The 25506-nt window shown below is 39.0% G+C and overlaps 1 protein-coding gene across 1 annotated transcript in view; it reads right to left on the bottom strand.

The window, feature by feature from the left end:
* CD38 (CD38 molecule) overlaps positions 1 to 24989 on the bottom strand; it is a 43342-nt gene extending 18353 nt beyond the window's left edge. The window contains exon 1 of the mRNA XM_045550403.1: positions 24466 to 24989. Coding sequence (XP_045406359.1) covers positions 24466 to 24677 — 212 coding nt within the window. The 5' untranslated portion in view covers positions 24678 to 24989. The remainder of the gene's footprint in view (positions 1 to 24465) is intronic.
* Positions 24990 to 25506: the final 517 nt, after the last annotated feature.

Raw genomic sequence — 25506 nt, 5'->3', positions numbered from 1 at the left:
CAGCTGCCTTCAGAAAGTCCAAATTCCTCATTGGATGCTTCTTGAATTTTCCCATCTCTTAGGTGACACAGTGGCCATGGCCTGGGATGCTTTCCTCCCCATATCTGCCTATTGAAATCTTATCCACACTTTATGCCCATGCCCTGGAGCGAGTAGAGCTGGGGGAGTTAAGTCTACTCTTCCCCGTGATTGGGAGGTCTCCTCACCCATGTGTGTATGAGCTTCTCTAGCAATGAGTGATGAATGAGAGTGAGGCTACAATTTAAGAATGGATTTAGGGCTTCTTAAATCATAACCCAGCTAAAAAGCTTCCACAGGGAAACCTCTCTTCCTCTAAGGAAGAGCAAAGCTGCTCCCTTACATCTGCCTGAATTCTCCTGCCTCAAAGGAAAGTTAGCTGGAAACAGGCCTGTTTGCCTAGAATGTCAGTGCCCTGAGGCCAGAAACTGTATCTGGTTCATCCACCTGTCCCTCTAATACTAGATTCAAAATAATGTTTACAGACTGAGTGGAAGATTGAAAGTGAGTTACGTAAGATTCAAAAGGTAAGTATGGTTAAAGGAGAAAGATATCACTTCTAGAATGAAGAAGTAAGGAGCTCCAAAATTCTACTCCTCCATAAAAGCAATGGGAACACTGGCAAGAATTATCAATACCAACTTTACAGAACCCTGGAAATTAACTAAAGCTTAAAACAATCCAAAAAGTGTTACTCAAAAAAAAAAAAATGGTTAAATCTTGGTTAGAACAGTCAGCCTTGTGGCATTTTAACTTGCCTTAATTCCATCTCCCTCTCCCAGCTCCATGGAGGCCTTAAAATCCAATAGCTCCACAATGATGATAGCTGTAAAAAAACATCAGCCTTCCAGCCACCAGAGAGTGTAGAGTGGGTTTGGATCTGTCCAAATATGCCCCCATCCCCCAGAAAATTGTGTATTTGACCTGTCTGGAAGCTTGCTGAAAAGCTCACCTCTCAGGACTTGTCTTTATTTGACATGACTCATAGTTCACTCTATGTGAACAACCCTACCCACAAAGCATTTGTTAAAACAATCAGGGACAATTATATGACAATTATATAACACTGCAGGTGCATGAGGATTTTTTTTTTAACCTGTTGGAGCTAACAAGAGACAAAAAACTTAAAAGGGAAATCTAGAGAATCAAATATCTATAGAAAATGAAAGGAAAGTACAAGAATGATGTCTTACCAAATAAGAACATCAATTAATAGATAGAAGTTGTTTTTTAGAAAATTAAATAGAAATTCTGTAGTTAAGTAAAATAGCTGAAGTGAAAATTTCACTGGAGGGGCTCAATAACAGATTTGAAGTGCAGAGGAAAGAATTAGTGAACCTGGGATCAAGTATACCGACATATGCATAATGGGAGTTACAGGAGAGGAGAGAAAGAGGCAGAAAAAAATTTTTTAGAGAAATAATGCCCCAAAACTTCTCAAATTTGATAAATATTAACCTACCACTTCAAGAAACTCAACAAACTCCAAGTAGGATAAAATCAAAGACCCACACCTAAATATACTGTAATCAAATTATGAAAAGACAAAGAGAGAATCTTGAAAGCAGCAAAAGAGAAGTGACTCATTAACTGGACAAAAAAAGTCAATAAGCAAATCGAAGACTTAAACCACAGTCTAATCCAATTAGACCTAACAGACATACAGAGCACTTCACCCAACAACAGCAGAATAACACATTGTTCTCAAATGCACATGGAACATTCCCTACAATAGACCATAATAGGCCATAAAACAAGTCTTAATAAATTTAAAGAGTTTGAAATTTAAAAAAGAGAAATAAAATAGGCAAATTATTATTTGTAATAAAAAAGATTAAAATAATGTGTAGTATCTTTTGTGATCACAATGGAATGGAACTACAAATCAGTAACAGAGGGAAAAATGAAAATTCTCCAGTAGTTGAAGTTTAACAGTACACTCTTAAACAATGGATTCAAGAAAAAATCACATGGGAAATTGAAACAAATGCAATCAAAAACACACATATCAAAACTTCTGGGATATAGTAAAAACAGTGCTAAGAGAGAAATTTGTAGATATATTGAAAGAAAAAAATATCAAATCAATAACCTAACTCTACACCTTGAGGAATTAGAAAAATAAAAGCAAAGTAAACCCAGGGCAAGCAGAAGAGAGGAAATAATAAAGACTATAGTAGAAATAAATAAAATACAGAATAGAAAAATAATAGAGAAAATCAACAACAGCAAAAGTTTTTTCTTTGAAAAAATCAACAAAATTGACACATCTTTAGCTATGCTGACAAGAAAAAAAGACTTAAAGTAATAAAATCAAGAATTAAATAGGGAATATCACTGCCTTCCTTACAGCGAAAAAAATTATTAGGGGATACTATGAATGATTATACATAAACAAATTCTATAACCTAGATAAAAATGGACAGATTGCTAGAAAGACATAAACTACTAAAACTGATTCAAGAGCAAATATAAAATCTAAATAGACCTATAACAAGAAAAGAGAGTAAAATAGTAATCCAAATCTTGCCATAAAAGTAAGTCCAGGCCTAGATGGCTTCACTGGTGAATTCTGTTAAACATTTAAAGAATCATTAACATCAATCCTTCATAAACTTTTCCAAAATATAGAATAGGAGGGAACACATTCTAATGTACCATGAGTTCAGTATTACCCTGATACCAAACCCAGATAAAGACATTACAAGAAAGAAAACTAAAGACCAATATCCCTTATGAATATAGACACAAAAATCCTCATAAAAATACTAGCAAGCAGAATTCAGCAACAAATAATTAGCTTGATATAATTATTCCACATTGTATTCATAAATCATAACATCACCCTGAACCCCATAAATATATACAACCATAATTTGTCAATTTATAATTAAAAAATAAAAATTTTAGAAAAAATTTAATTACAAATAAAAGCAATCATATACCATGATCAAGTGGGATTTATTCCAGGAATGCAAGGTTGGTTTAACATATGCTAATCAATCAATGTAATGCACTATATTAATAAGATAAGGGATAAAACAAACCATACAATCATCTCAACAGACACAGAAACATCATATGACAAAATCCAACACTCTTTCATAATAAAAAAAAAAAACACTGAACAAATTATGAATAGAAGAGAATTTCCTAAACCTGATAAAGGTCATTTATTAAACACCTGCAGCTAACATCATACTTAATGGTGAAAGACTAAGATCAAGTACAATACAAGGATGTCTGCTTTCACCACTTCTAGTCTGCATTGTACTACAGATCCAGCCAGGGAAATTAGGCAAAAAAGAGAAATAAAAGGCATCCAGATTAGAAATAATGAAGCAAACGTGGCCCTTTCACAGATGACATGATACTATACAGAGAAAATTCTAAGAAATCCACAAAAGGGAAACAATTAGAACTAATAAACATGGTCAGCAAGGTTTCAGGATACAAGATCAATATACAAAAAACAATTGTATTTTTATGTACTGGCAATGAAAAATATGAAATTGAAATTTTTTTAAAATTCTATTGACAATGGCATCAAAACAATTAGTATACTTGGGAATAAACATAACCAAAGAATTTCAAGGTTAGTATACTGAAAACTATAAAGCATTGTTAAAAATTAAAGAAGATCTGAATAAATGAAAAGCATTCTATATTCATGGATCAGAAGACCTAATATTGTTAAGATGTCAGTATTTTGCAAACTGATTTATAGCTTCAATGCAATCTCTACAAAAACCCCAACTCCTTCTTTTTCAGAAATTGACAGTTTATCCTGAAATTCATATGAAGTGCAAAGTGACACGGAAGAGCCAAAAAAAAATGTTGAAAAAGAACAAAGTTGAAAGATGTACACTTTCTGATTTCAAAACTTACTACAATGTTATAATAATTAAGACAATTTTGTATTGGCATAATGATAGCAATATAGACCAATGGAATAGAATTAAGAGTTCAAAAATAAAGTCTTACATTTGTCATCAACTGATTTTAGACAAGAGTGCCAAGACCATTCAATGAAGAAAAAATTAGTCCTTTCAACAAAGGGTGCAAGAAAAACTGGATATCCATACACAAAAGAATGTTTTTGGACCCATACTTCACACAATGCACAAAAATTGACTCAAAATGAATAAAAGGCTTCAATGTAAGAGGTAAAATTATAAAACTCTTAGATTCAAACATAGAAGAAAAAATCATCATAACCTTAGATTAGGCAATGATTTCTTAAATATGACACCAAAAGCACAGCAACAAAAGAAAAAATAGATAAATTATATTTTATCAAAATTTAAAACTTATGTGCTTTAAAGGGCACCATCTAGAAAGTGAAAAGAAAATCCACAGAATGGGTTAAAATATTTGCAAGTATTATTTGTGTTTCAGGACTTACATCCTGAATGATAAAGAGCTCTTACAACTTAATAATAAAAAGATTACCCAATTAACAGATGGGCAAGGAGTTTAATACACATTTTGGGATAAAAGATATAAAAATGGCCAATAAGCACATGTAAAAATACTCAACATTATTAGTCTCTGTGGAAAAGGAAATGGAAATCAAAATCACGACACACCACTTCACACTCACTAGGATGGTGTTATGGGTTAAATTGGATCCCCCTTGATATTGATATGATGAAGTCCCATCCCTCAGAATCTTAGAATGTGACTTTATTCAGAAATGGGGCCACTGCAGATGTAATTAATTAGTATAGGGTAGGGCCCAACAATCCATGTTCTAAAAAGCCCTACAGGCAATTTTGGTACAAGGTTCGGTTTGAGAATCACCAGATTATGCGTGCAAATGTGAAGAGTTCAACATCAGTTTCTTTCCAATGTCTTTGTAGCACATTTCATCCACACTTGCCTTTGAAAGCTATGCCAGGAAACCATTATTGAACTGGCTTTCTCCATACACTATATATTTAAGGGAAAAAGTTATTGCTTTATGTACTTCAATGTCAATCAAACTTTATGGGGTACCACCGTGAGCAGTTTAGAGAAATGATGTTTGGCAGCTATTTCACTTTAGGAGATTGTTTTAGTTCCATTAATTAATGCAGTGGTCTTCTCAGGAACTTCCTGTTCCAGAATCCAACTCCCTCATAAAACTCCTCTACCTCTTTCCTTAGCAGCACCTGCAGGACTTGAGACAGACAAAGATGAAAGAATAAGAGAATTTTCCACTACCAAAGATCTAACAGAAAAGAGAAATGAACGTGCACTGAGCTCCTACATGTACCAGATGCTTTCATGCATGTGCTCCTATTTAATCGCCAAAAACTGTACTGAGTCTCATACAGAACTCACAAACCTTCAGAATTATTTTTATGCTTCTTAGGTATACAGACCCCACTTCAGGAAACCTTACCTTCAGGGTTCAAGAAACACAGGTTAAAAATCTAACAGAGTTCCTTCTTTAGAAAGAGTGGAACCATAGAACATAGAACATTAGAGTTAAAACAGACCTAAAATGAATTAGGACTGCAGTCGACAGAGATGGAAGCAGATATTTCTGACTAAAGAAGCAGCAATGAAAGATTTAAGAGCCATTTCTAGAAGTTCAATATTATTTTTCCTTCAAAGATTCTTCTGTCCCCAAATTGGAAGCCTCAGTTGTGAGAGTTCTAAGGGTGCCTGCTGCTTCGGACAAGAAGACACTGCAGCAGCCGTAGCCGTAGCCGTTGTCAGCCTAGCAGCTGTTTCCACCTGCACCAGACGTGCTGTTGGAAGTGATCTGGTCCAGTGGTTCTCAGCCCTGGCCATCTGGGGAGCTCTGGAGAACAACAGACAAGTCAGAATGGGGAAAATGAAGAAGACAATGGACTTCAGCTCAGAACATGCCACTGCAGAAGCAGCACGACCACTTGGCTATGAACTGCATGGTAGGCCAGGCTCTGAAGAAATGAACGGCACGTGATGCTTTTAAAAAGCAAAAAGGCAGAAAGGAAGGAGCCAATGAAAGAGAGAAGACCCTGGAATTTTAAAAAAGCTCTCCCAGATGATTCTAATAATCAATTAGGGGTGGGGACAAGTGCTCTAATTAAAGGTCTGAGCACTGAAACTCAGTCAGAACCAGAACGTGCAAGTGTCTTCTGACTCCCACCACTCTGCTCTCACCGCTGCCACTTCTTTAATGTACTTTCATTTGCTTACAGCTAGTTAGCCAACAATCAACAACGACTAATCATTATAAGAATTAAACAACCTTATAAGCTTTGGTTGTGGTTTTTTAAAAAAAGAATTATAACCACAACAATTAACACTAACTGCGAGCTTTTTTCGCACGGCCATCTTGCTAAGTGTCTTACAGGCATCTCATTGAATCCTCATTCACACAAACCTATTATATTATTATTATCTCCATTTTACCCCAAAACTCAGAAGGCCAAATAACTTGCCCAAGACTCCATAACTGGAGCATCCCAGCCAGAATCTGCACCTTGTACTGTCCAAGTCCAGACCCCATGCCCTTAACCACTTCATCAGATGGCCTCCCGTAAGGCTGTCCCAAACATTGCTTCCAATAACAGAGGTGAGCCCCCCCCCGCCCCTCCCCCCATATTTTCAGAGGAAAAAAGTTTTTCTCAAATAGGTCTGTTCCAGAGCCACCTGACTCAGCCACCAGGGTGGAAATGAACAGTTACCAGGAGCCCCAGGCAAGGTTAAATCAACCAAGCAAACCAACCTGAAGGTAATTCATATCACTTTGAACTGTTCAAGTATAATCCCTCCATCGTAAGACCTTAAAACATGAGCGTCCTCAAAGATTTTCTGTCCAAAAGAAAAGTTGTTTCCTGCTGGTTTCCCAGATAAGCACATTCCCCTCACTCTTGTTACAAGTCCCCAGCTGGCCCCGAAAGTGGACTTCTGATCACGTGATGCCTTTAAGAAAACTTGGGCTTTCCTAATGTAAGGTTTCTTGTTCTTAAGGGTTTTTGCAAATGAAGAAGTGAGAACATGGTGTCCCTTGTTTCTATTTGCAAGAGTCGGTAATTTGAAGACATGGAATGAAAACGACACCAGCCTGAGCACAACAGAAATTTTGTTTTTTTTTTATCCCTCCACCCATTATTTTTTATAATTTTAATTGTGGTAAAATACAAATAACAAAATCTACCGTTATTACTAACTGTTCAACACTAAGGTGCTTACATGGTAGTAATATTCACTGGGTGCTGGTCAGTCGTTGGGGGGTGAACTCACAACTAATGGAGACGGAGCACACTGTATGGGGGAAGGGCATGCTTCTAGCCCTGGTGTGGGCAAGGCAAAGGCATTTCATGTAACCAAAATGCTTGTACCCTCATAATATTCTGAAATTAAAAAAAAAAATCTACCATCTTGACCATTTCTAGGTGTATGTTTCAGTGGTGTTAAGTACATTTACATTGACTTGCAAGCAATCTGCAGAACTCTTTTCATCTTCTGGTAAATAGCTCCCCATCCTCCTGCTCACAGCTGCTGCCAACCAGCATTCTACTTTCTGTCTCTGTGCATTTGACTAAGTATCTCATATAAGTGGAGGCATACAGTATTTGTCTTTTTGTGACTGGCTTAGTATGTCTTCAAGCTTCACCCATGGTAGGGCATATGTCAGAATTTTCTTCGTTTTTAAGGCCGAATAATATTGCAGTATAAGCATATACCATACTTTGTTTATACATTCGTCGATCAATGGATCCTTGGGTTGTTCTTTCCACGCATTCTTTCATTCCATAGATACTTACCAAAGGCCTACTGTGAGCCTCACAACAGGCATGGGGACTGTAAAAATAAACTCATGTCATTTTTACCCTCTCCAGTCACTCCTACTGCAGTAGAGAGCATAGGGGAAAAAACTCATTATAACTAGAGCACGGGTGACTTGCCCACAGCACTAAAACTTAAAAACACAATAAACAGTAACTGAACATTTTCTACTACAGAGGATAGAAACAGGATTTTTAAAAACTTGATTAAATGTTGATTGCATCCTCATTTTGGAAATGATGTTTCTTCATTTGCTCCCCGAGTATATTCTAATACATTGTCATGACATGTACAATTGATCCACATAGATAACCACTGTGCGGTTTTATTCAGACACTTCCTGGCTTTGCATCTTTTGGTGAATTCCAGAGTGGTTAAGGGTGTGTAGCCCATAGAAAAGGGGCGGTTTCATCAGGTGCCTCTGCTCGGTGGAGTTTAAAGCAGCAGCCTTTGGACAATGTATGTATACAGACCTTGGAATAGCTCAGGAAATGATTGTTTTACATTAAGTTTAAAAAGTTGGACTAAACTTACAAACAATAGAAAAAGGACGTGCCCCCAAATGTTGATTGGGATTGCATTTGGGAAAAGGAATGTCAGGGTTGATTTTTTAGAGGTGTTGCTCCAGTTGTTTGGCTCCTGGCTTAAAGGAATCCCAAGCCGGGCAGGTGCTACAGAGAGATGACAGGCACTGGCATTTCCACGCTAGCAGCTTTTATTGCAGGCCTTTCACCATAGAATAGAAATTGAAAGTACAGCTCTTGAGGGGAAATGGGTCTATCTCCCAGAGTGGAGAAGATGCTGGAGTCTTACCACACTTCTACTCTTATGTCTACTCCTGATGATATGCTAAATGGTGAGTGGAATATTCATTACTGTCCAGGGTAAAGGGTGGAGAGTTCTTAGAACTAAGGGCACTCCCCAGTTTTATCCTTATAGGGTAACTTCCAGGGGTTGCCATGACAATTGTAAACTATCATGGCGCTGGTGGGTGTGATTTTTACTATGTTAATGTGTGTTAATAGGGAAAAGGTCACCTTTAGGCAAGAGTTCCTAGTTTCTGCGCATGCTCCTGGCCGGGAATGTCCCTAACCACAAGTTCCTGCCATTGCGGGTTAGGTTCTACATGCTCATTGGTCTCCTCCTTTTTGCCCCCCCTCCTCTTTTCCTGTGGTTACCGCTGCTCACCCACACCTGTCCCTAACAGGAATGAAGGGGAACTTCAGTTTTATCCTATGTTTTTCTATATTGTATGTTTACAGAAAAAAAAAGAAAGGATTCATATATTGTCAAAGTAATCTAAGAAAGCGGTTTTTAAATTTTTAAAAATTAAAAATATAGTCTGATTACAACCAATTTAAAAAACTGGAAAAAAAAAAAACCCACACCAATCAAACCATGATTTAAGAATCGTTATCTCTGGGTAATAGGAGTATAAGGGTTGTTTTTGACCTTTTATTCTCTTTCTTATATTTTCGATTTTTCTGTGATGAGCATATGTTACAATGCAGGGCATTTCAAAACCTTTATTTTCTTGTTAAGTTGTCTGAGCAATTAGACCAAATGTGTGAGAATTTTAGGTCTTAGAAAATAAGAACAACCCAGGTCCAAGGCCACCTGTTATTTTTGTGCCCTCTCCCATGATGCTTGGCTACATGGGTTTTATCTCATTCTTTGTCCCGTTTAAGACCACACCATGTAACCAGGTAAGAATTAGTGTCGGTGCCTCTGATCCACGTCCTGAGGTCTCATGGTGTGAAATACGGGGTGGAAGGCTATGAACTCTGCCAGTGGAGCTTTCTCTCCAAAGACTTCCTTGCATCCTCAAGAAAGATTGGATTGTCAAGTCACACACGAATGACAGGTTGTACCCCAAATCAAATTTGACAAATAGTGTCAGGGAGACAGGCAATGGAGGGGCTCAGACAAAGTGAAGGAAGGATGGCACATCCTGCAATCCCCCTCCTCCCAGCTGGGTCCTGCCTTTCTTCCCGCACAGGACACAAGCTCTCTGGCCCAGAACAAGGCATACGCTCACTAAATGAGGTTTTGTGGGGTTCCTCACACAGCCAGAAGGATTTAAGTGATGAAGCATCTCCATTTTATTTCACAGGAAGCTCTACAGCTCACGTGATTCTCCAGGGAGTCATGCCTCACAGATTCTGAACTTATTCTCTAGAAATAATCCTTTAATCAAGCGCATCCTACTAAGGGCATTCTAAGGATGGGTCTCTCCCTTCTAGCAAATCTTACCAGTCTATCCAGTGGACAAGGAGATTAGACTAGCTCACCTGCCTTCTTTTCTTCCAAATTGAGTAAAGTCATCGCAGGCCAGCTCCTTCCTCCCTGGGACCTCAAGCGCACAGGTTTGTGTGGGTGGAGATGTTGGTAATGAAAAAGAAGCACAGCCCCTGACCACACCCACAGCTAGGTCTTAGCTTTCTTCAACTGAGAGTAAACAGCACCACAGGAGACATGAGACAAGGCCGCTGTGTATGTGGTCTCATCACCTCGATAGACCGTAATGTGAACACCGACACAAACAATGTCCAAATCACAAACAAATGACCAAACATCCTTTTATCAGAGCTGACAGGAGTGCCTGCTACTTCTTCACCAGTTACAGCTTCAGCCTTCTCATTCTTCCAGCCCGGTAGATAAAATGTATTAAGACATCCTGTCGTAGACTTTCCCCCATTCCCACTGCTTCCTGGCAGCATCCAGGCAAAGCCAGCCTCCTGAACCTTCCCCAACTCCCCTGAAACAAACCAAATCCTCAGTAAGTCCTTTCTAACATCCTCAGGTGAAACCTCTCCCGCCCCTGTGTGTGCCTGTCCTGACTGTTGTCCCTTTTGCAGAGAGCGATAGCCCACCTGGTTCAATTGCAGTGTGCTCCATGGTCCTGACTGGGGGTATTAACGCTAACGAACGATCTTGAACCGGATATTAAAGATTAGAAATGCCTGTGACATTCAAGATGCCAGGATCAGTGTTTATGCTTGGCAGAAGCTCCGTGATCAGCTTCTAGACAAGCCTTTTGACCTGTTAATAAGAAATTTTTCATGGAGGGCTGGAGAAGCCTTAGTTGGATAACAGTTTTCTGCTTCTCTTCTGGAATGATGACCTGGAGGCTCAGCGCAGTGTAGGCTGGGCACAAAGGTCAGGATTTGAGGTCAACAGCATGCCCTCCCCTTTCCTCCCGTTCTGCTACTGCCAACGACCCCAGACCCCTCATTTGCCCCGTGAGTCATTCCCTTGAGTTCACCTCTCCTCCTCCCTCCCTCTGAGCTACCTGAGGCAGGTTGACTCCAGGTGCCCGGACGCAGGAGGTTGCACTGGAGGGAGGAAGGGAAAGTTACGGTCACCACAGAGTTCCCCACAGCCAGACACCGCACGAGTACCTAACTTACATTTAATCTCACACTAGTCCCTGGGCACGGAGTTATCCTTGTCCCTGTTTTAGAGGTGACGAGACTGAAGCTCAGAGAAGCTTAGTATCTTGCCTGAGGTCAAATAGCCAGTGGCAGAGCTGCCTTACGTGACAAACTTTATTCTTTCTGCTGAGCATTGCTGCCTCCCACAGGAAATTTAAAATCATGCACCTACCTGCAGAACAGAGTTGGTTCTAATAGAAATGAGGATCTGAGACCCCCCCAAAGGAGTTTCCCTACATCTCGTGAGAGGTTCAAGCCAGAACAAGGCAGAGTTATTCCCAGATGCTGGGATACAGTGAGTGGGGTGAGAGGAGATGGGGCAGGAAGAGGTGAAAAAGCAGAAATATTTGGTGGTTAAATCCAGTTTTTCTGTTGTCAGCCCACTTCAGGTGTCATAGCTCTGTGCTGTCACCTCTCTCCAAACCTACAGCCTTCCCACAAATAACAACTGTATTTCAAAGTCCCTGTCAATTAAGCAGCACCACCTTTATAATGTGTCACTCCCCAGGGAAAGTTCTCACACCCTAAATCCTTTTCCCGAAAAGCACTTAGATCTTGCGGGGTAATTACACTCATCCTATGAATTTTACAGCTGTCAAGTCCCGCACAGCAGGCCGTCTGGGTTCAAAGAAAACAAGCAGGTTAACTCAGCTATTGATTCTCAAATTCGAGGCTACCGCAGCCCGTATTTAAGGTAAAGACTGCCACCTTGTGGAAGAAGTGAGGGATTGGCGCGATCTACTGAGGCAATCAGGATTTTTTAAGTAGAGTCTTAAAACCTGAAAACTCTTCAGGCTGAAGGAAAGCTTAGAAATCATCAATTCATGAATCCAGCAAATAGTTGTTGAGCATGTAGTATGTGCTAAGAACATTTATGAGCACATAGGACCAACCAGTCAACAAAGGTCCCTAACCCTGTGAGAGTTTACATTCTACCAGAGCAAGACTGACAATAATGAACATGTAAGTTATAGAGCATGCTAGAAATGTGTAAGTTCTATGGAAAAGAGGGAAATAGAGTAGAATTAGTGTCAGGAGTATTAGAGGAGGAGGTGGAAGGGTCCATATTCAAATAGGGTGGACAGTAGATGACACTTGAGTAAAGAATTGAAGGAAGTGAGCGACTTGGCCCTACAAAGATCCAAAACACCAGCATTCTGGGCAGAAGGAACAAGCAGCACAAAGTCCCTGATGCCTGATATGTTCTAGAAACAGCAAGGCAGTCAGTGGGGCAGAGGGAACAAGAAGTCGATGGAAATAAGGTCAGAAAGGAAAAGAGGTCAGACCAGGTAGGTCACAAGCCATTATAAGGATTCAGCTTTTATTCGTGGTGACAAGAGGACCTATAGAGGATTTTGAGCACAAGAAGTACGTGATATTACTTAAATTTCAAAGGATTTCCCTGGCTGCTTTGTTGAGTGTAGTCTGAAAGAAGGAAAAGGCAGAGACAGGTAGATCAGTGCATCTGGGCAAGTGCAAACGGTGATTTGGACCAGGGTGGTGGCAGTAGAGACAGAAGAAGCAACAGATTCTGAATTCATTGTGAATCTCCTCATGGATGGGATGTGGGTGTTAGAGAAAATAGAGAGTCAAAGATGATTCTAAAACTTGAGACCCAAGACACTCGAAGGATGGAGTTGTTGCCATCAACCAGGATGGAGAAGGCTTTGGGTGGAGGTGGTATCGATCAGGAGTTCAGATTTGGACACACTGAGCTTAAAATGTCTACTGGACATCCAATGTGGAATAAACAGATGGGTACGTAAACCTGTGGAATAAACAGGTGGGCATGTGAGTCTGAAGTTCAGGAGAAAGCCAAGAGACTATATGAGATCAGTGTCCAAAACACAGGAAAGGCAGACGATCAAGGATTGAGGCTTCAGGCAATCTGACACTAAGACATTGAGAGAAGAAACCTAGAAAGACTATAAGAGAGCAACCAGGAATTTAGACAAAAAACAGAAGAATAGGTTGTGCTGGAAGCCGAATGAAGAAAGTATATTAATCAGGAAGAAGTGATCAACTGCATTAGATGCTCTTGATTAGTTAAAAAAAAAAAAGATGAGGGCTGAGAATATATCGTTTTAATTATTAGTAAGGGCAGGGTGTGGTAGCTCATACCTGTAATACCTGTTCTTTGAGAGGCTGAAGTGGGAGGATCACTTGAGCCCAGGAGTTCAAGACCAGCCTGGGCAACTCAGAAAGACCCACTTTCTACAAAAATTCAATTACCCAGGTGTGGTGGAGCACACCTGTAGTCCTAGCTACTGGGGATGCTGAGGCGGGAGGATCTCTGGAACCCAGGACTTCAAGGCTGCAATAAGCTATAATCAAGCCACTGCACTTCAGCCTAGGCAACAGAGCAAAACCCCATCTTTAAAAGTAATAATAACAGTAATAATTAATAAGTAAGTCACGTCAAAAGCTGTTTTAATTTCCAAATGCAATGGGGGGGAGGGATGTGCCTGTCTTTTTGTTATTGATTCCTAGTTTTCTTCCATTTATTTTCAAATAATATGTTTTGTAAATTTATTTTGGAGAAGATCTTAGGAAACACTGCCTGTATTTGAACATGTTGTAAATTTATCATTCAGAAAGCAATGGCCCTGAATTTATCCCTCCCTTTCATCCTTATTTCAAGATGAGTATGTCTTCTCCTAGGACACAGTATTAAGCAAGCCAATTCTTTACCAATCATCTGTTTGAATAAAAACTTTTCTGAAACTGTAAAGCAAAATAAATTCACAAAAGAAATTTGATGTTGAGGCTTAGATCATTCTGTGACAGTCATTTGCAACCCCTTACTTCAAATTCTCATTAAAACCTACCTAGCATTTTTCTCATTATTATAATATTCAGAAGTTATAAATATGAATTTGTAAAATATATTTCTATTAATAAAATACAACTTTATCTATTTATATTTTCATTCTTTTGTTCAATAAACACAGAGTACTAATTATGTGCCAGGCAGAGTATTAGGTACTCTAAGGATATAAGGTTAACAGGACAGAGACAACCCTCAACCTCCAAAGTTTTTAGTCCATAGGGAATTACAGATATTAAATAGGAGGTTACAATAAAATGAACTGAGTGGTTGCTAAGGGAACATATCACACAGATCCGCTCTGGTGTAAGATTGAATCATTTTGGAATTACGTGTAAGAAAAAAATGTAAATGTCTGTACCTTGATGATCACTGGCTGCCTATAACCTCAAATTATACTCCTCTGCCCTTCACCTGCTATGTTCCAAAACTGTCTTTTTGATGTCTCAAACACATCAAGCTTGCTTCTGTCGAAAACTTTTAGATCAAGATCAATATTCAAAATTTATAACATTCCTCTTCACCAGGAACAATTAGAAAACATAATTAAAGTTATATATACAGTAAGAGAAATCCTACATGTATATTGTCATATAGATATGTACTAATAAATATCCTACTTAGATATGATAGCAATGAAACTATAGGAATACACAAATAGGTAATATTGAGCCATAAATTTAATAAACTATTAATATATGCAAAACCTATATTCTGAAAATAAAACATTGCTAAGAGAAATTTAAAAACACCTAAAGGTAACAGAGATGTATACCATATTCATGGTTCGGAAGGCACAATATTAAGATTATAAATATAACCCCAAAGTATCTATAGATTTAACAGATTCCAAATCAAAATTTCAGTATGCTCTGTTAAAAAATATTTACAAGCTCTTTCTAAAATTTAGGTGAAAATACAAATAACCTAGCTAAATCCATTAAAAGAAAAAAAACCTAGAGTGCTTACACTACTTGTCTTTAAAACTTATTAAAGGGCTTCAGTGATCTAGACAATGTGTTAGTGATGAAAGAATAGATACAAATCAAGAAAAGGGAACAGAAAATTTAGAAAGCAACCCACACTTATATGTGATATTCAGCAAAAGTGTCAAAGAAATTCAGTGGGGAAAGGAAAGTCCTTTCAATAAATGATACTAGAACAAATAGAATTTTATATGTGACAAAAAATGAAATCAGACATGAAACTATAAAAATTCTAGAACAAAATGTTGGAAAAACTCTTACAGACATCAGCCTAGGCAAAGAATTTATGAAGAAGACCCCAAAAGCAATCATAACAACAACAAAAATAAATAAATGGGACCTGATCAAAGTAAAAAGTTTCTGCACCGCCGAAGAAACTATCACTAGAGCAGAAACCTACAGAATGGAAGAAAATATTTGCATGCTATATATCTGATAAAGGGCTGATAACTAGAATCTATAAATAAGCAAATCAGGAAGAAAAAAATCTAAACACCCCATTAAAAAGTGGGCAAAAGACATGAACAGAAACTTTCCAAAAGAAGATACACTAGTGGCCAACAAACATATAAACAATGCTCAACATCTGTAATCATCAGGGCAATGCAAATCAAAACCACAATGAGATATCACTTAACTCCACTGAGAATGGCTTTTATCAACAAGTCCAAAACAACAAATGCTGGCATGGATACAGAGAGATAGGAACACTGATATGCTGTTGGTGGGACTACAAACTAGTACAAGGAGTATGGAGATACCTCAAAGAACTAAAAGTAGAACTACCATTTGATCCAGCAATCCCACTACTGGGTATCTACCCAAAGGAAAAAAAGACATTCTACAAAGAAGACATCTGCACTCAAATATTTATAGCAGCACAATTCACAATTGCAAAGATGTGGAAACAACCCAAGTGTCCATCAATACATGAGTAGATTAATAAAATGTGGTACATATATACCATGAAGTACTACTTAACTATAAAAAAATGGTGCACTAATACTTCTTGTATTAACCTGGATGGAATTAGAGACCATTCTTCTAAGTGAGGTATCACAAGAATGGAAAAACAAGCACCACATGTACTCACTATTAAATTGGAACTAATCAACCAACACTTATGTGCACATATGGAAAAAGTATTCAATGGAAATCAGGCAGGAGGTAGGGAGAGGAGGGGATGGGTAAATTCGCACCTAACAGGTACAATGCACACTATCTGAGGGATAGGCACACTTATAACTTTGACTTAAACAGTACAAAAGCAATTTATGTAACCAAAACATATGTATGCTCATAATATTCTGAAATAAAATTAAAAAATAAAAATTTTAAAAAATGAAATCAATCTTTACTTTAAACCATATACAAAAAATTAAATAGAAATGCATAGAGACCTAAAGCACAAGCCATCTAAGAAAAAAATTAACAAATTGGGCCTTATTAAGATTTTTTTTTTTTTTTTTGAGACAGAGTCTCACTTTGTTGCCCAGGCTAGAGTGCCATGGCATCAGCCTAGCTCACAACCACCTCAAACTCCTGGGCTCAAGCAATCCTCCTGCCTCAGCCTCCTGAGTAGCTGGGACTACAGGCATGCGCCACCATGCCCGGCTAATTTTTTCTATATATTTTTAGTTGTCCAGCTAATTTCTTTCTATTTTTAGTAGAGACGGGGTCTCGCTCTTGCTCAGGCTGGTCTCAAACTCCTGAGCTCAAACGATCCGCCCTCCTCGGCCTCCTTATTATGATTTTAAAAAAACTTTGCTCTTTAAAGTCTCCATTAAAGAAAATAAAAAGATAAATCACAAAATTAAAGAAAAAAGTTTTAGTACACATTTAACAAAAGACTTGTTTTCTGAATACATAAACCTCCTACAAGTCAATAATAAGAACAAAATCTAATTTTTATTAATATTATTTTTACTTAACATATAATAATTATACATATCTATGGGTTAAAGAGTGATATCTCAATACATGTACACAATGCATAATGATCAAATCAGAGTAATTGATGTATCCATGACCTCAAATGTTTGTCATTGTTTGTGTTGGAAACACTCAAAATTTTCTCTTATATAACTCTTTGAAAATATACAATAAATTATTGTTAACTATAGTTACACCCTATAGTGCTATAGAACACTAACACTTATTCCTCCTTTTTGGCTGTAATTTTGTATTAATTAACCACCCTCTTCCTATCTTCCCTAGCCCTCACCATTCCTAGCTCTAGTAACCACTATTCTACTCTCTACTTTTATGAAATCAACTTTTTTAGTTTCCACATATGAATGCGAACATGAAGTATTTATCTTTCTAAGCCTGGCTTATTTCACTTAACATAATGACCTCCAGTTCCATCCATGGTGCTGCAAATGACAGGATTTTATTCTTTTTCATTGCTGAATAGTATTCCATTGTGTATATATACCACATTTTCTTTATCCATTCATCTATGGAGAGACAGTTAGGTTGAATCCCTATCTTGGCCATTATAAGTAGTGCTGCAAAAACGGGGGAGTGCAGATATCTCTTGGGCATGCTGATTTCATTTTCTTTGAACATATACCCAGTAGTGAGATTGTTAGATTACATGGTACTTCTATTTTAGTTTTTTGAGGAACTTCCATATTGTTTTCCATAATAGTTGTACTAATTTACATTTTCACAAACAGTGTACAACACTTGCTTTACCTGCATCCTCAATAGCTTTGTTGTTTTTTGTCTTTTTCCTAATAGCCATTCTAACTGGGGTGAAATGATATCTCACTGTAGTTTTGATTTTTGAGGTTTTTTTTCTTTTTTTTTTTAATTTCAGCATATTATGGGGGTACAAAATTTAGGTTACGTATATTGCCCTTGCCCCCCCCATCAGAGCTTCAAGCGTGTCCATCCCCTAGACAGTGCGCATTGCACTCATTATGTATGTATACAGCCATCCCCTCCCCTGCCACATCTGCCCAACACCCAATTAATGTTATCCCTAAATGTGCTCTTAGGTGATGATCACTCACTGTAGTTTTGATTTGCATTTTCCTGATGATTAGTGATGTTGAGCATTTTTTCAAATTCTTGTTGACCTTTTTTATATCTTCTTTTGAAAAATGTATGTTCACATCAATTGCCCATTTTAATCAAATTATTTGGCTCTGTGTTGTTTGAGTTTCTTGCATATTCTGAATATTAATCCCTTGTCAATGGAATAGCTTGCAAATATTTTCTCTAATTCTGCAGGTTGTCTCTTCACTCTGTTGATTGCTTTTTAGTTTGATATAATCCCATTTGTCTATTTTTGCTTTTGTTGCCTATATTTTTGAGATCTTAGTCATAAAATCTTTGTTCAGACCAATGTCCTGAAACATTTCCCCTATGTTTTCTTCTAGTGGCTTCATAGTTGGGGGTATTACATTTAAGTCTTTAATCCACTTTTAGTTGAGTTTTGTGTATGGTGAGAAATGGGGATCTGGTTTCATTCTTTTGCATATGGAGATCCAGTTTCTCCAGGACCATTTATTGAAGAAACAGTCCTTTCCCCAGTGTAGGTTCTTAGTAACATTGTCATTTAAGTAGGTATGTAGTTTTCTTTTGCGGATCTCCTTAAGTTTTTCTTTTTTAATTGTAGTATTCTCCACTATTTACAATTCTACTTTAGGAATTAGGTGATTTTGTACTCTTCTCTATATTTTTGTATTTTTTCTAAATGTTCTACAGTGGGCATGTTTTACTTTTATAATTAGAAAAAAATAAGAGTCATTGAAGGGAAAAAGGATGTTAGTCTCTGGTTTCACTTATTCTTCAAATTTCTGACGTCAGTTTTCACTTTCTTTTTTGTCTTAGAAAACAAGATTCTTATCATTGCCTCCTTCCAGCGTAATTACCAGTAATACTTTGCTGAAAAAGATAATCTCCTACCCCCCATCCAGATCAAGTGCAAAAATCTGTGAATATAATCATTCTTCCCCTTTTAACTCCTTAGTACTTGAAACACACATACAGGAAACTAATTCTTGATTTTATCTATCATTCAGTTTCTTGTTTTTTTCTCAGCATCTTACATCTACTTTTTATTCCACAACCCCTCATTTAAGAAAACTTTGTCTTTGTGGTTTTCTGACCTGGCCTATTCCTAAGGGGTTCCTTTACTGGCAAGAATAATGCCTGGCCAATTCTAAATTCATTTATTGCAAAAAAAAAAAAAATCTCTTAACTGATCCCTACTTAACTGACTCACTGTACTAACCAACACCATTCATTCTCTCTATAAAACAAGTTGCCCGTCTTCTATACAGATAATAAACTATTCTCTGGGACCCTCAAGAACTTTTGTTTCTATCCACTTGGTACTTATTTACCTATTTATAAACATGTTCATGTTTATTGTTTCTTTTTTAATTATATAATTTAATTAAATTGTGCATAAAATTGGATAAGTAGAAAAAGAAGAAAACTTTTTTGTACTAAGTCCCATGTTCTGGTAAAAATGATCATAGGTGAGTGAGTCACTTTAGAAATGTTACTGAATTTGACATCGGTAGGCCAATTATAAACAACCACAGGAAATTATAGAAATCTAGAAGTATTCTTCACCTAGATGATTTTTCAGCCCACTTTAAAGAAGCTGCCTTTCAAACAAGCCACAATTTCTTCCATCTTGAATACTTCCTTATCCATCCAGCCACTACCCCATTTCTGTTCTCCTGGACAGCAAAACCTCTTGCAAGAATTGTCTACGTGTACAGTCCCCAGTTCCTTTCTCATTCTGTTTTGTTTTCTTGAATCTATTCCAGACAGGTTTTCATCACTATCACCCCTCCAAAACTGATATTATCAAAGTCATCAATCCATTGGTCAATTCCTAGTCTTCATCTTACTTGATCAATCAGAATGGCTTGAACAAGCTGATTACACCCCCTCCTCTGAAACATTTTCTTCCCTTGAGTTTCCACATGCTCTTGACTTCCAGATTTATATCTCCAGCCCAGACCTCTCTCCAGTACCCCCAGACTCATATGAACCAACTTTGTGTTTAACATCTCCACTCATACAGTAATCCTCCCTTACCCATATGTTCCCAGACCCCCAGTGGATGCCTGAAACTGTGGATAGCACCATACCCCATACATATGGACTGTGTTTTCTCAATCTGATAACTGAGGTGGCTACTGACCAACAACAGCTGGGTAACATATACAATTTGGATATGCTGCACAAAGGGATGATTCATGTCCTGAACAGAACAGAGCAGAGTGGCAAGAGATTTCATCAGCTACCCAGAATGACACAATTTAAAGCTTATGAATTGTTTATTTCTGGAATTTTCCATTCGATATATTCAGACCATGGTTGACTGTGGATAATCGAAACTTCAGAAAGTAAAACCATGGATAAAGGGGAACTACTAAATGTACAAAACCAAACTACTGATGCCTTTCCTAACTTGCTTCACTACAACCTTTCCCTTTTTGATAAAATGGCAATTCATTTTTCTAGTAGGTCAACCCAAAACTCTTGGAGTCAGTGTTGTTTCTTCTTTTTCTCTCATATCTCATCTACAAGCCCATAATAAATCATATGGAATCTACTTTCAAGATCTATCCAGAATCCATCCACTTCTTACCACCATCCATCAATCGCTAGCCAAGCCACAGCCATGTCTCATCTGAATTACTACAAGAACCTCCAAATGGCTCCCAGGTTTATTATGCCCTTGTCCTGCTGCGATTGATTCTCAATGCCTGAATGATCCTTTAATCAAGGTGTCAGACATGGGTACATAGTATATTGACTATACGTCACTAGTGGGATGTATTCTGTACCCTAAGGACAAAAAAAAAAAAATAAAGAAAACTTACATCATCCAGTAGATGGTAACAGTAACAATAATAAATAGAAGGTCCAGGTTGTGGACAGGCCAACATGAGGTCTAGACCCTCTCACCAGTGGGATCCTCCCCAGGGTCTTAACACCTTTAAAGAGTTTTAGTCAATCAATTGGCCCATTTTCCCTCACAGTAGCATCTTATCTGTCCTCGGGACTTCTCTCGACAGAACAGCACACACTCTTCAGAGCACCCCCTTGTTGAAATTCTATCTTAAAAGGAAGACCTCAGATGCTACTTCTTTCATAAAGTCTTTCCTTCTTGCCTCTGCCCCATCAAGGAAGGGATGTCCACGTCTGCATCTCTGTGGCACTGTGCTGGCACTTGGCTCACATATTCCTTCTCGTTTGATAGGTACATCTTACACACCCCTGCAGAATCTAGTGCAAGGCTAGCAGTGCAGAAGCAATGGCTCCCTCCTCGGTGCACCTCATGGCTGTGTACAAATCTCTCTGTCGCTACAGATAACAAGGTCTTGCATTGCTCTCATCCTCTCCCCACCTCCCCCTGCAGGACCCCAGAGCTCAAGACTTATATTTTCTTCCTCTGTGAAACCCCATGATTAGCCCCGTCACTAAGCAGTTAGTTAAGTCTTTACAAAGTGTTTGTATAAATTTGCTATTTTGTACATTTTCTACTAATGATTTTTACTGTGTATGTGTGTGAATATTACCTACAACATATAAAGAACTCACATAAAAAGAAATAAACAAGCAACTCAATAGAAATGATCAAGGATACCTATGATTAGGAAAATCATAGAAAAAATATAAATGGCCAATAAACACATGCAAGATGCTCAGACTCACTGTTAATCAGAGAACAATTAGATGCCATTTTTTTATAGTTAAAAAAGTTGAAAATATTCAGCAATGAAGAGACTGTGGGAAAGCATGCCCTCTGGTAGAGGGATGATGGGAGAGAAAAAAGACACAGCTCTACTATTTTGGAGGGAATTTGGGAATACTTGGAATTTGGAAAAATCAAAACTTAAAATATGCATAATTCTCCCTTGGACCCAGAAATTCCACCAATGGAAGTCTATCCTATAAAAACACTCCCATATGTACACAAAAATATATGTATGAAGATGTGCATTACATCATGTTTCTCCCAACTAGGATGAAAGCTTTGTGAGAGTGGGAATGTTGTCATTTACTCCTGTGGCTAGATTGCTGCCTGGAACATAGTAGATGCTCCACAAATAATTGTTGAATGAATGAATGGGATTGGAAACAAACTCATTTCCTATGAATAGAAAATGGTTACATCTACTCTGTGGAATACAATGAGCTGTTAATAGGGATGAGGTAGATCTATATGTACTGACATTTAAAAATCCCCAAGATCAAATGTTAAATTAGAAAACGAATAATAATAAAAAATTAGAAATAACATAAATTTTTCCACTGGAGGACTAATTTATTGCATTATGATTTAAATAAATAACACTAGGCATCCATTTTAAATGGTTGCCCTGGATCTATGTTTATTATTGTGTGATGGCATCTGTGATGCTGATTTCCAAAAAAAGAAGTTCTTACATGACAAGATTATTCCTCCTAATCCTGATAATTTCCCTATGTGCTAAGTACTACCTTTAATACTTCCATTTTACAGTTGAGAACACTGCGGCACAGAGAAATTAAGTAACTGGCCCCAGGTCACACTGTGACAGAGCCAAGACTTAAACCCAAGCAGTGTGACTCCAGAGTTCATGCTCCTAAAGCACCCAAAGATATAGTGACCATATATTCTGGTTTAAGCCTATTGACTCAGCATACTTATTAATAGCATTTTCCATTGTCATCCTTTCTATGTCAAAAGTCTATAGACTTGATCAATCAATTTTATAGTCATTCTACCTATAGACATAGAGCACACCTAGGCAGTGTAGTTTAGTGGCTAAGACTTCAGTCTCTGGAGCCAAAATTTTGGACAATTCACTCAACTCTCTACCTCAGCTTGTCTGTAAAATGGGGATACCAATAGTAAATATCCCGTATGGTTGTTAAAGGACTAAATGATTTGATATTTGTTCAGTGCCTGGCATATAGTAAGCACCATATTATTACTAACTCATTTACATAAAACACCCCTCCGTGTGTGTGTGTGTGTGTGTGTGTGTGTGTGTGTGTGTGTGTATGTGTGTATACAGTGTGAAATGTGTAGAGGATGCTCAAATATTAACAGGCTACATCATGTTAAATATTAACTGAATTATGATTTAAATAAATATCAATTTATTAATATGTTGTTGAATATGCATATATACATGTATATGTTGAACAAATGTATACATGCATATGTATACCACACAGGTGTTTAATACTGAGTATGCATCCTGACAAACACAAAAAGCCACGTAGTTTCTGTGGTGCATCTTCCCTGCTTTATCGATGCGCTAATCTAACCAATAATGTGAATTTACCAAAGATGATGGAACAACAACCAAAAAAATTTTTTTAACTTTTAAATTAAGACGAAAATAAAAATGAGATTTTTTTTATCATTACCATCTCAGATTGCATTTCACTTGATTAAATTGATACTTTAAAGTGCAGCCTCAATTTCTAGTTTTTCTTTCCATTATGTATTTAATTATCTGTAAACAAAACACAGAGTCCCTGGGAATCACTGGACATTAACAATTTTTTGCAAGGAGAACCACTGAGCATGCATGGGGAGGTGAGGGAGGTCTTCACTCACCTGGAATTGGGGGTGTTTGTAATGCAGAATTTTGCAATCTCAAGTGCAAAGCCTAAATTCGCAGCTTCCTCCTCCCCACGTCCCACCCTTTCCAATGACTTCCCAGCTTGTTCTGCTTTATGTACAATAGAAATGAATTATCAGGGTAAAACCAAGCCCTGGGAATATAATTCAAAAGAGAAATTCCCCTTGGGGGAGATTAGTAGACTTACAGGGTTGGTGTTTTCTGGGGTCTGTACAGATTCACCGAGCTGAATGCATCTTCCCGTTTAAATAACACCTCAATTTTAAAAGCTGATGTTTTGTTTTGTTAATGATTTCTCTGGTCACTTGCATTTCAGGAAACGCAAGAAGAAGCGGCGTGCTGCTTTATATAAATGAATGAAACCAATTTCTGGGGCTTGGCCCTTCTCCCCCCTCCTCCCCCACAGCAGACTTCGCAAGCCACACAACCAGGGACTGAAACTCCTTGCAAAGTTGAAGATGTCAACACCCCAGCCCACGCTACCCTGCGTCTTGGAGTTATCTTCTGTCCCTGCGGAGGGGCTGTGAGCACCGAGGCTGGGCCGCGACCCGGCAAGGGGCTGGGCTCGGGGCACCCTGCCCAGACGGCGGGCGTCTCGCCCAGCGTTTCCCCTGAGCCGGGAGAGCCAGCGGGCAGCGCTCGGGCCAACGCCGGCGCCTCCTGCCAGTGGCGCGGGACTCCCCGCTCAGCACTGCCCGGCTGGCTCTCAGCTGATCCGCGACAGGAGATGCTTTGTCTGGGGAAACGCAGCCGGCTCCCCCGCGCGGAGCCCGGCACCGCGAGCAGCGCCCCGCGCGCCCCCCGCACCCACTCACCTCGGCGCGGGCTGCGCTGCTTGAGTGTAGTTGGCGCATCGCCCCAGGACGACGGCAGCGAAGTGCTCTGTGGTCCCGGGACCATTCCACTTGTGCGGCTGGAGCCACTTCAGGACTCCGACCACGGCCAACACGGCGACGGCCACCAGGAGACCGACTGCAAGACAGATCTGGACTTTCTTAGAGATCCGGCAGCAGAGTTCGTCAGCCATCGGGCCCAGGGCGGGGTCCGCCCCGCGAAGCTGGAGGCGAGGCCGTCGGAGGCTAGGCAGGAAGAGAGCGCTGGCTCGCCCGGCTCTGAAACTGCGCCTCCCCCTTTTCTTTCACTTGCCTTTTCACTGTTTCCCTTCCCACCCCCAACTCCCAGCCTCAAAGGGCCGTGGTCGTGGTCAGCTGGACCAATAAGGGTTTAAAGGACTTAAAAGACTTCAACAACTGCTACGCCCCCTCACTGCCAGACTCCCGTGGCGAGGGACCCAGACTATGCATCCCCAGGGAGATTCAGCCACCTTAACCCTCTGCACATTCCCAAATGACAGACACCACTTCCTTTATCAACTGTGCACTTTATCAACCAAATGACACCACTCCCTTTATCAACCGTGCACTTTATCAACCAAATGACAGACACAACTTCCTTTATCAACTGTGCACTGTACACCTCAGGCACACTTGCTTTCTGGGAAGTGTGAAGGCTGAATGCCCACTTCTGTGCCTGTGTACACACGATGCCTTCTACCTGGAAAGGAATGCCCTACATCTACTTCTTAGTTTTAACAAATACCCACCACCTTTAAAGGCTCGACTTAAGTCTGACTCCTTCTCTCAAGTGGCATCCTAAGCTAGTGGCCACTGTTGAGCTCTAGGTTCAAACCCAGCTCTGGCTGTGTGAAACGGGGCAAGTGACTTACACTCTCTGTGCTTCAGATGTACAGCGGGGATAGTAGCAGTACCCACTTCATGGAGCTGTTATGAGGATTGAGTTAATATTTACAATGCGTTTAGCACAATGACTGGCACATGGTAAGCGCTCAGTAAATG

The sequence above is a fragment of the Lemur catta genome, chromosome 4, assembly GCF_020740605.2.
Source record: "Lemur catta isolate mLemCat1 chromosome 4, mLemCat1.pri, whole genome shotgun sequence".
NCBI lineage: Eukaryota > Metazoa > Chordata > Mammalia > Primates > Lemuridae > Lemur > Lemur catta.
This window is presented reverse-complemented; position numbering and strand designations above follow the sequence as displayed.